General features: G+C 41.4%; 2 protein-coding genes across 3 annotated transcripts; one reads left to right on the forward strand and one right to left on the reverse strand.

The window, feature by feature from the left end:
• Window positions 1–207: 207 nt before the first annotated feature.
• Window positions 208–7,202, forward strand: ampd3a (adenosine monophosphate deaminase 3a). Its single transcript, XM_069670205.1, has 15 exons — window positions 208–289; window positions 1,141–1,363; window positions 1,457–1,631; window positions 2,024–2,189; window positions 2,278–2,497; window positions 3,349–3,478; window positions 3,610–3,804; window positions 3,936–4,067; window positions 4,145–4,308; window positions 4,420–4,546; window positions 4,799–4,962; window positions 5,113–5,233; window positions 5,972–6,145; window positions 6,250–6,360; window positions 6,475–7,202. The coding sequence occupies exons 1-15, from the start codon at window positions 250–252 to the stop codon at window positions 6,649–6,651; spliced, it is 2,319 nt and encodes a 772-aa protein (XP_069526306.1). The 5' UTR covers window positions 208–249; the 3' UTR covers window positions 6,652–7,202.
• A 483-nt stretch (window positions 7,203–7,685) lies between these two features.
• lyve1a (lymphatic vessel endothelial hyaluronic receptor 1a) lies at window positions 7,686–9,917 on the reverse strand. Of its 2 annotated transcripts, none has more exons than XM_069670088.1 (6): window positions 9,813–9,917; window positions 9,536–9,719; window positions 9,317–9,414; window positions 8,708–8,881; window positions 8,506–8,578; window positions 7,686–8,241 (listed from the first exon to the last, which is right to left on the reverse strand). In XM_069670088.1, the coding sequence occupies exons 1-6, from the start codon at window positions 9,898–9,900 to the stop codon at window positions 8,103–8,105; spliced, it is 756 nt and encodes a 251-aa protein (XP_069526189.1). In that variant the 5' UTR covers window positions 9,901–9,917; the 3' UTR covers window positions 7,686–8,102. The 2 variants fall into 2 exon arrangements, with proteins under 2 accessions (XP_069526189.1, XP_069526110.1); XM_069670009.1 differs by having other exon boundaries at window positions 9,317–9,456.
• Between the last annotated feature and the right edge of the window lie 1,484 nt (window positions 9,918–11,401).

The raw sequence follows: 11,401 nt of genomic DNA on the forward strand, positions 1-11,401 counted from the left end.
TGAGAGATACACAAAGAGAGAGAGGGATAAATAGAGCAGCAGACTCGCTCTACTCCATGTGAGGCCTTCTCTTTGTTGACAGCCAGTTTTGACATATTGTCAGGATTAGAAGCTCTGTCAACATGCTGACACTGGCTCCTTAAAATAGGAGAGATGGGCAGTCAGGGAAAGTGTTTATGCAGTTGTGTGCCACCCTTGAATCATAGCTTGAACGGGTCTGACCCAGATTGATACAGAGAGAAGTTAGCAATGAATGTGACTACACCTGCAGATATGAGCGGCAATGAAGGTAAGCTCAGAACGGATGAGAGGCGTATAAATGTGATGTAAAATAAAAGGCAAAGTGGCTGTGGAGTCATGTTACAGTATAGGCTAATTTGCATGTGTGTGTGTGTGTGTGTGTGTGTGTGTGTGTGTAAAAGAGTAAGATAGAAATGATTTTGTTTTACAGAAATTATTTGTGGGTACATTAAAGTTAATAATTCATAAAGGCTATCATCTCCAAATCAATACAGCGTTATGAGCCGGTTCATTTCTCAGTGTACATGTGGTGCCATAGAGCTCTGCCGCAGCTGTGATGCACACAGCTGTTCCCGAGATGGTGTTTAGTGTTCAGAATGAGACGATTCCTGGAAGCACCCAGGCATGGAGGGAAACTGGCTTAAACTATCTGACACTGTGTGTCTGACACTGTGTAACATGGCCTTTCTGTGTTGTTGCTTTAACACTCTGATGACCAGAACAGCCTCCTGTTCCAGTCAAGATATCAACAAAACACTGTTAGTTCACTCAGGTTATCTACCGGTAGACAGTTTTCTGTTTAACATAGCTTTAGCAAAAAAAGACAAAACCTTGATAAAAAGTGTTTAAAAGTGAGAACAAAAGCGACCGCAGTCATTTAATGTTATTTATGCCAGAAGAATTCCCACACAGCCCTGCAGGCGGCGATACTGTGCTGCAGTTAGGTCTTGAATGTCCTACAAGCAAACCCTCACACAGGTAGATTAGCTTGTTTACAAAACAGCACAAACTGGTCAGAGCAAGAACAGTTCTCATGAGGGGGGTAGGACCTCTATGTATGCTATGATTACACCTCACTGCTAAATCAGTCCTCTTACTGTGTCTTCTACTTTCTTGTAGACATGCCTCGACAGTTCCCAAAGGTAACTCTGAGTGAGGTGGAGAAGGAGACTCAACTGCTTGCGGAGAAAGTATACGCATCAGCGCTAAAGGAAGAAGACAACAAAGATGCCTTATCAATGTTCACCGTGCCAGAGGACTGCCCGATCGGCCTCCAGCAGGCCAAGGACCACGAACTGCTTAAGGAGCTGGCAGAGCAGCAGTCAGAGGAGAGCACCAAGAGGTAGACCCTGCTTTCAGACCTTAATAAATACTGGCTCATGACCTTGGGGGAAAGTTCCAGGAGCTAATATTTGTCACATTGGAAATTTTGCAGGAGGAAAAGCTTGAAGATGATTCGATCCCAGTCAATGTCCCTGCAGATCCCAGTGAACACAGACTGGACACGCTCAGTGACGCCATACCTGTCCCCCAGCTCCACCTGCTCCTCAGTGCCAGATAACTGCCCTGATTACCAGAGGGTCACTATTAGTGGTGATTACTGTGCTGGAGTAAGTGAACTAGCTATCTGCTAAACTAGCTATCTGCTATCTGAATGTTTAGTGAAAAATATTATAACTTACAGTGGACTCAAAGTATCCCACAATGCATTGTAAAAAGTAGTGCACACCCGGTCGGTCAGTTCTGATCGTCCCCAACACAGCCCTATTTACCACAATGCATTGCGCCGATTTAAATGATGAAGTGTCCAAAAGTGTTTTTCATTTTACCGCTACACTTTACCTAACAATGTAGGCCTCTATTGAACTCAATATGGTGAGTAGTGAATCACTGATTTGTTGACAGAATGTTGAAACACACGTAGTATTTGAGAATTAGCCAGAATATGTTCTAGACATAACAATTTAGATTATTTTAAATGTCATTTCTTTTCTATGTTTAGATAACCGTTGAGGACTATGAACAGGCAGCCAAAAGTCTGTTCAAGGCTCTGCTTATTCGTGAGAAATACTCAAAGCTAGCCTATCACAGATTCTGCAGAACCACGGCTCAGTTCCTCCGCAGTGCTGAGAACACGAGATGGAGCGAAGATGATGAGGTTATACCAGGTTTGCATTATGCTGTCTGAAAAGATGCACTCGCTGATGTTTTATTTTGGTTTATATGATGGTAACAGAGCAATGTTTTGGCCTGCAGATATGTGCCCGCATCCAAAAGGTGGGGAGGATCCCTACAGCATGGAGAACATCCCTGAGAACCTGAACTATGAGCTGAAGATGAAGGATGGGATAGTGAACGTGTATGACAATGCTGAGGCTCTGAGAGAAAACAAACCCCATGACCTTCCTTACCCAGACCTGGAGACCTTTGCTATAGACCTCAGTCACGTGCTAGCAATGATCGCAGATGGACCCACGTAAGTTGCCACAACAAAAAAACACTACTACAATGCTGGTTGAATAAACAGCCCTGATTGTAAAACCAGTTGCTGCCACCTATGCGGTACTTAATTTACCATATTAACATGGCTGACATCACTCTCAAGGTGGGATGCTTAAATACAGTAATAAAGATGTAGGGCTTTGTCTTTATGTTAAAAGTCATATAATCCTAGATAATCGAACAATATGGCAATTTTTAAAGTAAGAAAAACATTGAAAACTCAAAGGCAACCACCTGACAACAACATTTAGCCACTTCCTAGCTAATACTACCATTTTCCAGGAAGTAGCTGAATGCTAATGTTACCTTTTGATTGTGTTGTGTGCTACGCTAGGAAAGGGGTAATTTACGAATATTGTAATTTTAGCAAGGAATTGGTTGAATGCTAACATTAGCTGTCACAAATGGGTTAACAAATAAGCTGTAAGTTAATTCTATTAATGCATTTCGTATCATGTTATCACACTTTCAATAGGTTCCTTTAGCATTGGGGCACTTCCTAGCTAACAGTAATGTTAGCTAGGAAGTGGCGGAATGCTAACATTTGCTGTTGACTGAGAGTACCTAATGGGTTATCAGATAAGTTGTTTAACTTGAAATATGGCACAGTGTCACTCCGGATTTTAACTGTTTGTCTTTTTTGTTGCAGTATTGAAGCATTAAAATGATATTGATTGTACATTTATACAACGTACAACCTGGAATTTAGCAGTATTACATTTTAACCACTTGACCACCCACCCTGAGTGTGATGTTAGTAAAAATGGCTGCTCTGTCAATATGGTCAGTTACACTTAATTAACTGCCACCAGCTCCTTTTTTCAGGAAGACCTACTGTCACAGACGACTCAACTTCTTGAGTTCGAAGTTCTACCTTCATGAGATGCTCAATGAGATGGCTGAGCTAAAGGAATTGAAGAGTGTGCCTCACAGAGATTTCTACAACGTTAGAAAGGTTAGATTTCTATGTCAGGTGTCATAAACGCTATCGTATCCCACTTTAACTATTTGTAACAAAATAAAGGGTGTCTTTAAACACCCAGTTTATCCAGTAGACGTGACACTGACATGGTTTCTTTCTCTAAGGTGGACACACACATTCATGCAGCTGCCTGCATGTCTCAGAAACACCTGCTGACCTTCATCCAGAAAACATATGAGACCGATACTGACCGCGTGGTGCTGGAAAAGGCAGGACTAAAGACGACTCTGAAGCAGGTTTTCCACAATCTCAATAAGGACCCCTATGACCTCACCGTGGACTCTCTGGATGTTCATGCTGTAAGTAAAGAAGAAAATGCCACAATATTTTGGCTTTTTGTTTTCATAAAATGATTTTATTTTACTACCAGTGCAGGTAAAAACCAGTATGATCACCAGTATTTCTCATGAATGACAGTTATTCTCTTCAGGGGAGACAAACCTTCCACCGCTTTGATAAGTTCAATTCAAAGTATAACCCAGTGGGAGCCAGTGAACTGCGAGAAATCTTCCTGAAAACAGACAACGTCATTGAAGGACAGTATTTTGCTCGTATCATAAAGGTATTGTATCTTTTAATCATACATTTTAAAACTGATGCAGAGACAGGTTACTCCACTGTACTTCTCACCTTTAACAGGAAGTGGCCCATGACCTGGAGGAGAGTAAGTACCAGCATGCAGAGCCACGTCTTTCCATCTACGGACGCTCTCCTGAGGAGTGGGACAGTCTGTCTAAGTGGTTTATTCACCACAAAGTTCACTCTCCAAACATGAGGTGGATCATTCAGGTGCCCAGAATATAGTGAGTCCTATGGCCTTAGAAGAAATCAGATTTCTATTTAAAAGAATGTCTTAAAATATGACATCTTGAAATCTGCTAGGAAATATAAAACGTCTTCTTTATGTGTTTCAGTGATATTTTCAAGTCGAAGAAGCTGGTACAGAATTTTGCAAAGATGCTGGAGAACGTTTTCCTTCCTCTGTTTGAGGCCACTGTCAATCCGCAGAAGCACAAAGAACTCCACGTCTTCCTGAAATATGTAAGATTTTCTCTCTTATAGGTTTCATAATACCAAAACCTACAGAGCCCATCTGGTGTTAGACGTAAAGTTTTAATTAATGTGTTAATAGTTTGTTTAATTAAAGATTAACAGAGGGTTAAGTAAGGTGACACCTTGTGGAGATTAAATGGAAGAAATGACTATAGCTGTGGCAAAATTACAAAAATATTGATATACCTGTAGGGCTCCGTTAAACCTTCCCATTGGTAAATAATGTTTTTGTGTGTGCAGGTATCCGGCTTTGACAGCGTGGACGATGAGTCCAAACACAGCGATCACATGTTCTCCTTCAGGAGCCCAAAGCCAGAACAGTGGACTGCGGATGACAACCCTCCATACAGCTACTATCTCTTCCACATGTATGCAAACATCATGGTCCTCAACAACCTCAGAAAGTAAGATCTAGGGCCTTCTTTCTTCCTAGATACACATACTTCTTCATGAACTTATTTGTAGAGTGTTCAGGGAAGAAGTAGTAAAGCTCATGAGAGTATCATAGACATTCTGACACATTGATAGATTACGTCATTTTGTGTTCCCTATAGGGAGCGTGGACTGAGCACCTTCCAGTTCCGACCTCACTGCGGAGAAGCTGGATCAATCACACATCTGGTTTCGGCCTTTCTTACATCTGACAACATCTCACATGGACTCAACTTGAAGAAGGTACTTCAAACTTGTGGATGTGGCCATAGTTAAAAGTCTGGTATTCAGAACAGGAAGAGAATAACAGAGCTGCTGCTGTGAAGGCTAAAAATCAAAGCAATGATCCCTACTCAAAATCCATTACAGAAAAAAAATGCAAAAACACATAAAAGTATTTGTTTGAACTGTTCTTGAAAGGCATAATTTTCTCACTATGACTCTGCGGTTCACCCCAGAAATGTGAGAAGCTGTAGCTGAGAGGGAAGTGTTTAATTTCTGGTGGTTGGACAGTGTGTTCCAAAAACAGAGGCCAGAAAGTAAGACCTAAAGAAAGAAAAAACTGATGACATTGACAGACTGATATTGATCTACAGCCCAAAATAAACAGATATACAGTATTTTAGTCACTCTGTTCAAGAAGGTAGAAGGACTCTTATATGTCCATTGCTTTAAATTCAGCTGTGTCAAACTCTGCTGTTTGTTCAGGTTGTGTTAATTATAGGAAACCTGGAACACAATTTAATGTTTTAAATTAAACAGTGAGTCCTTGTACAAACAGGAGGAGCCACAGAACAAACACAGCTCACAATAAAAATACAAAAGATACGACTAGCATATATATTTTTATAGCATTTGACATGAAAAAGCTGGTAACATATAGAACAAGCAACAGCAGAGCTTCTCTCACACTCTAGGTACTGTATGTGCTTGTCTCACTGCCTGAGGTGTACTCATGTTTTTATACATTATGTCCCTCAGAGCCCCGTGCTGCAGTACTTGTACTACCTGGCCCAGGTGCCGATTGCAATGTCTCCACTCAGCAACAACAGTCTGTTCCTGGAGTACTCCAAAAATCCTCTCAGGGAGTTCCTGCACAAAGGCCTGTGTGTGTCCCTGTCCACGGACGATCCCATGCAGTTCCACTACACCAAGGTAAACAAACAGAACACATACACAGGAAATATACAGTCTCTAAGCTGCACTTCAGTTAATCAGAAGCGTTGGATGAATTTGTCTCCATTGTGTCCTGATTCTAGGAACCATTGATGGAAGAGTACGCTATAGCAGCTCAGCTGTGGAAGCTCAGCACCTGTGACGTGTGTGAAATAGCCAGGAACAGCGTGCTGCAAAGCGGTCTGTCTCACCAGGTATCACGACGCTTTCACTCCTCCTTGATCCAATTCCTCTCTCATACAAGGCCTGGCCAAATCTCTTATTACATTTGACCCCACCTGTCTGTCTGCTCCACTGTTTGCTTACAGGATAAGAAGCACTTCCTGGGAGTGAACTATCTGAAGGACGGACCTGAGGGGAACGACATCCGCCGGACCAATGTGGCACAGATCAGAATGGCCTACAGGCACGAGACACTGTGCAATGAACTCAGCTTCATAGTCGACGCAGTGAAGTCTGAAGCCATGAATTCACTATGTGAATAAAATGGACCTTGCATTAGACAGAATCTAAGCATGCTGAGCTCTCAGTAATCACCATTTAGCTTTATTTAGAAAGGTACCAGGTTGTGACTGTAATAATTAAATGAGAAATGTAAATCCTGTCAGTTAGAAAAATGCTAACTATGCAACGCTTAGCTGTTCACAAGCTGATAAGAGGGGTATTATAAACACCAGAATGACTTGATGACTGATAGCACTTGGGCTCTCACAGGTTTAGACACAAGCTGGGGAGGGCCAGACACACAGTATGTAAAGTAGCTTCACACACTTGTTATTACAGTAACACACTAAACAGTTGTAGTTTAGACTACATTTTGGGATGGGGCTATGTTATAAACTTAAACAATGTAAAACCAGACAGCTCTGAGGATAGATTACCTCAGGCTCTGCATAAACAACTTCTGGACAGATATGCCCATCTGTTTAAATATTTGGGAGATACTATATGCTTATAATGACATGTGCCTTTTTTAAAAAGTACTTGAAAATGTTGTACAAACATTGTATTTACATTAAACAAAGCAGTAACCAGTATGTCAATATAGTATTACTTTGTCTTTACAAAGATTGTATTGCAAACATTGCCATCTAGTGGCCAACCTGCACCATTTAAAGGGGACATATTTTAGCTATATCAATCAATTTTCAATTATTCGAATGTGTTTTTGAATCACGTTGGTAAAGTTTGTTTAATTTTAAAATATGTATACATATTTTAATCTAATTATCTTTTAGAGCCTCTCCTTCCTCCTGAAACGAACAAGCCGTTTTGCCATTCAAAGGTCAGGCCTTAGCCAAGATTGGCTGACAGTATTTGGAGTGACCGCGCTGCCCATCCCTCACGTGTGCGATTCCACATGGGAGAGCGGCCACACTGCACTGTCACTTCAAAGTTGTAGAAAACGTGGCTCCTCTAGGATCGGTTGTTCTGCCTTATGTGTACGAGCCAGAATCGGACTCTGAGTGGGAGGACGATACACCGGAGCAAGTGCAGCAACCCAGCAGTTCCCAGGAGGTATCGGAGTAGTAAGTTGGCAGCCTGAGGTGAATGACGGTAAATGACGATTGGTCGATTACAGCGAAAGCAAGGTTCTACGTAGAAACCTGCAGCTGTTCTGAACGGCCCATTTCAGGGGCGACCTTTTAAAAAATGTAATTCTTGAAAAACACCCAATTATGCAGTTTTCACTTGTGAACAAAAAACACCCAAACATGTGAAACCCCTTCAAAATATGAGAATATCCATTTAAAAGAGAGGGCCCCTTTAAAAACATCACGTGACATGACAAAATACATGTAACATTCAAATGTGCTTTACAACCATTCTGTTACATTACATTCACACAAAACAAAGACACAACAAAGGACACATCTTTGTCCTTAAAGTGAATATTACTCAGTACTTGTCCATGGAGTGCTTCTGCAAAGTATGTTTAACTTGTGTTATCGTCCTCTTCTGTGCTCTCGTCTTCCTCAGCAGCTGCGTTGGTTTCCTTTATGACCTTCACACACGTCCACTCTTCTGTCTGGATGTATTCTTCCTGCTGCTTCGTGTCAGAGCGACACCTTCGCCTTTTCACAGAGAGAAAGAAAATCAGATTAAGCTCTAATATTCAAACTGCAACAAAAAGAGAAACATGCTTTATTGTGTAGTAAATGATGCACACATCTCACATATCATTCAGCTGATATAAATGATATGGTATTGGAGTTGTATGAAGAGCCCACTAAGAACCATCTTCAGATGTCTGTTCTGTAAAGCATCATTTAAACACCTAAATATGTCTTTTTAGACCTCAACGTATGTGTAGTATTTTCATGTGATAGTCCACTTACATTTTTAAGTATGCAAGGATGATAACGGCAACCAGGAGGAGGGCACAAGTTGTGATGATGAGTATCGCCTTTCCTGGAACAACATGAACAATAAAAGACATTAGTCACACAAAACAAAAGCTCGGCAGAAAACTTCAATATCAGCAGTATTTTGCAGTTGTTATATATTTGTTTATTCCTTTTGTGAATGAAAATCTCATACCTCCTGAGGAGCCTTTGGCCTTGCTGACAAACCGGGCTGGTTCTGCTTCACTTTCTGAGCTTTCAGGATTTGAGGAGGAAGAAGGAGCAGAGGTGGAGGAAGACGTAGAGTGAGGCGTCCGGGTGGACACTGAAGGGCTATCAGTTGTTGTATCCTTCAATTGTATGGCTGCATCTGTGCATGTACACAAAGGCCATGAGATATTAGATAAGCAATGTTGATGCACTATGTATGTTTGTATCATTCAAGTTATTTTTTTTGCTTTTTGCAGAGGTTAAGAAAGCCATTTGCACTATAAATTATGTCCTTGTACGTCAGTCTTTACATACAAATTTAGTGTCTATAATTGTATTAAAACCCTGTAAAATAAATATAAAACATGTTGGAGAAATATACTTTTAAAAAGTAATAAAGCATGGACTGAAAATGCAGCTTAATCCAATTTAATACAGTTGTTATCACAGCCTTTTTTTCTTGCATTTATATAAGCACATACCTTCTGATGTCAGGGCTGTTAAGAACAGCCTGCATGCATATCTGCACTGAACTGTTGCCTCTTAATTTGCAGTATAAAGCACAAAACAAAAATTCAATTAAAAGTTGTCATACCTGATTCATTAAAGCAAAACACATCAAACTTTTGTGTAACAGAGGCCCGCCACATCACCAAGCCGGTCTGGTTACGGCCACAGTTAGAGAGGGCTTTGCTGCGGGGAATGACTGACAAGTGTTCATCAATCCATCCAAACCTAAGCAAGAAATAAACATGACACAACATGAGGGAATATTCATCAAACTCTACTAAGAGGTGGTCTGCATGTTTCTTACCTGCATGTTTCTAAACCTCTAGAGAGAGCTGTTTGTACTTCCGCTTTTGAGGCGATGATCACGCCGAGGGACGAGCAGAGCCCTCGAGCTTCAGAGGCATTGAAGGCATACTGAGGCTGGTTGAGATGATTTAAGTGTGTAACCTGGAACACTCCAGCAATGCTTTGATTCACTGCTGGGAAAACTGGAAACAGCATATAAACATTTTTAGATTAAGGTCTATCCACATGCATACATTAGATAAAAACAAGTATAAAACCAGCTGGTAGTTACCTACCTCTGATGTGGCGTCTATCAATATCTCGATCAGAGATGACAGCAGTAATTGACAGCATCAAAGTAAGGCAAAGCCTGATTATGTTCATGACTGGTCAGAGCAGAGACGGATGACTGCTGGGGATGACAAGTGCTGCACATTTATGTATCTGAGAGCCAAATGCCTGGGTTAAATAGAGGTGATTCTGCTCAGTGGGGTGTGTGCACTCTGTCATTGCCAGAAAGTAGAGGAAAAGGAAGGGGGAAGTGCTGCTCACAGGTCAGATCAAGAGCCATCATATGTTCTAGACGCGGGTCCCAGGAGAAAAAGAGATGAAACTTAATTTGTCAGCAACTGGAGACAAAGCTACATAGCGTCTGTGGAAGACAACATGCAGCTAATTCAGGAATAATAAGAGGATCTATGAAGGGATTTTGATAAAAATGAATTTCTAATGAATTTCTAACGAAGTACATAAGCAAAACATTTGTTTTACAGCCTGTACAAATCATATGCTGACATCTAACTCTGGGTTCTCCGTCCAAATGACTTCCTCCCGGGGGGCATTATTCAATCACAGACATGCTTATGATCTCTGGTATCCTCTGATGAGCCTTTGGCACACGACCATATCCCGCTTCCACAAAAACATCTCTGCATAAGCCCTGCTGTCAGGAAATGACGCAGAGAGTGCTGACGAACACACAGATGTGAGGTGTCAATGAGGTGCATGGGCAGAAAAATAAATGACAATCAGAGGGTATGGAAAAGAAGAGGTATTGAACTCCTCTGAGGGGTGTTTCTGTGTCAGTGGGTTCATAAGGAAGGGACATTTAACTAAGATTACATCAAACTAAATTCTCTCATGAGTTAATTGAGCAACTTAAATGAGTATAAGATGCAATTTTGATGGGTTGGAAAGTTGATGAACTAGAAAGTTCTGGCATTTGTTTGGCAAAGGCAGACATTAGGCTTGTCGTGGCAGGAGAAGCACAGGGGGGCACCAATAACATCAGAGTAGCAGAAAGACAAATTTAGAGGCTGGACTAGATGATGAACATACAGGAGGTTTAGCAGCTAAAGAGCTGATATTTCCCTCAGGAGACCAAAGACTTGGCTAAAGAGGGGAAATATTGGACTTAAAGACTTACATTACACCGAATGAACACAATGGTGATTGAGCCTATGGTCCACTGATGAAAGCCTTTGCATTTACAGTATATAGTATTATTACAGACTGGGTGTCTGTGGCAACATACTTGGAAAAAATCACAAGCGGCGCCCAGTTAGTGACGCGTTTTCCATCACCCAGCAGAGGTTGGTCTGCCAGAGAGAGTAGGCGGAGCCAAGCGGCTGCTTTTCCGGTCTCTGCAAGTGTTGCGAGTAAAAAGTAATCTACTATGGCTGAACAAACAAAGAAAAGATCGATGACTACAGATACAACTTCAAAAAGAAGTGAAAATCCAAAGAAAAAGAAACAAATTCGACGCTCAGATGAAGGCATACAGTCTAAAAAGGAAAGCGACCGTCAGCGAGGAAAATCAAGAGTTACAACCGGAGCCAACCGTGGACGTCACACATGCAACACTGTCTGGATATCTGGGAAGTGT

Source organism: Semicossyphus pulcher, unplaced genomic scaffold, assembly GCF_022749685.1.
Source record: "Semicossyphus pulcher isolate SPU_LCO1_2020_fin unplaced genomic scaffold, fSemPul1.0.p SCAF_1, whole genome shotgun sequence".
Taxonomy (NCBI): domain Eukaryota; kingdom Metazoa; phylum Chordata; class Actinopteri; order Labriformes; family Labridae; genus Semicossyphus; species Semicossyphus pulcher.

What these genes read in the sequence shown, in the direction of transcription:
- lyve1a (XM_069670009.1), bottom strand. Translation starts at nt 9,900, where the DNA reads ATGAACATAATCAGGCTTTGCCTTACTTTGATGCTGTCAATTACTGCT. An exon ending in AGAGGTTTAGAAACATGCAG is followed by an intron (nt 9,457 to 9,535) that starts GTAAGAAACATG and finishes TTTCTTGCTTAG; the next exon opens with GTTTGGATGGATTGATGAAC. An exon ending in ATCCTTGCATACTTAAAAAT is followed by an intron (nt 8,242 to 8,505) that starts GTAAGTGGACTA and finishes CTCTGTGAAAAG; the next exon opens with GCGAAGGTGTCGCTCTGACA.
- ampd3a (XM_069670205.1), top strand. Translation starts at nt 250, where the DNA reads ATGAATGTGACTACACCTGCAGATATGAGCGGCAATGAAG. An exon ending in ATGGACTCAACTTGAAGAAG is followed by an intron (nt 5,234 to 5,971) that starts GTACTTCAAACT and finishes TATGTCCCTCAG; the next exon opens with AGCCCCGTGCTGCAGTACTT. An exon ending in AAAGCGGTCTGTCTCACCAG is followed by an intron (nt 6,361 to 6,474) that starts GTATCACGACGC and finishes GTTTGCTTACAG; the next exon opens with GATAAGAAGCACTTCCTGGG.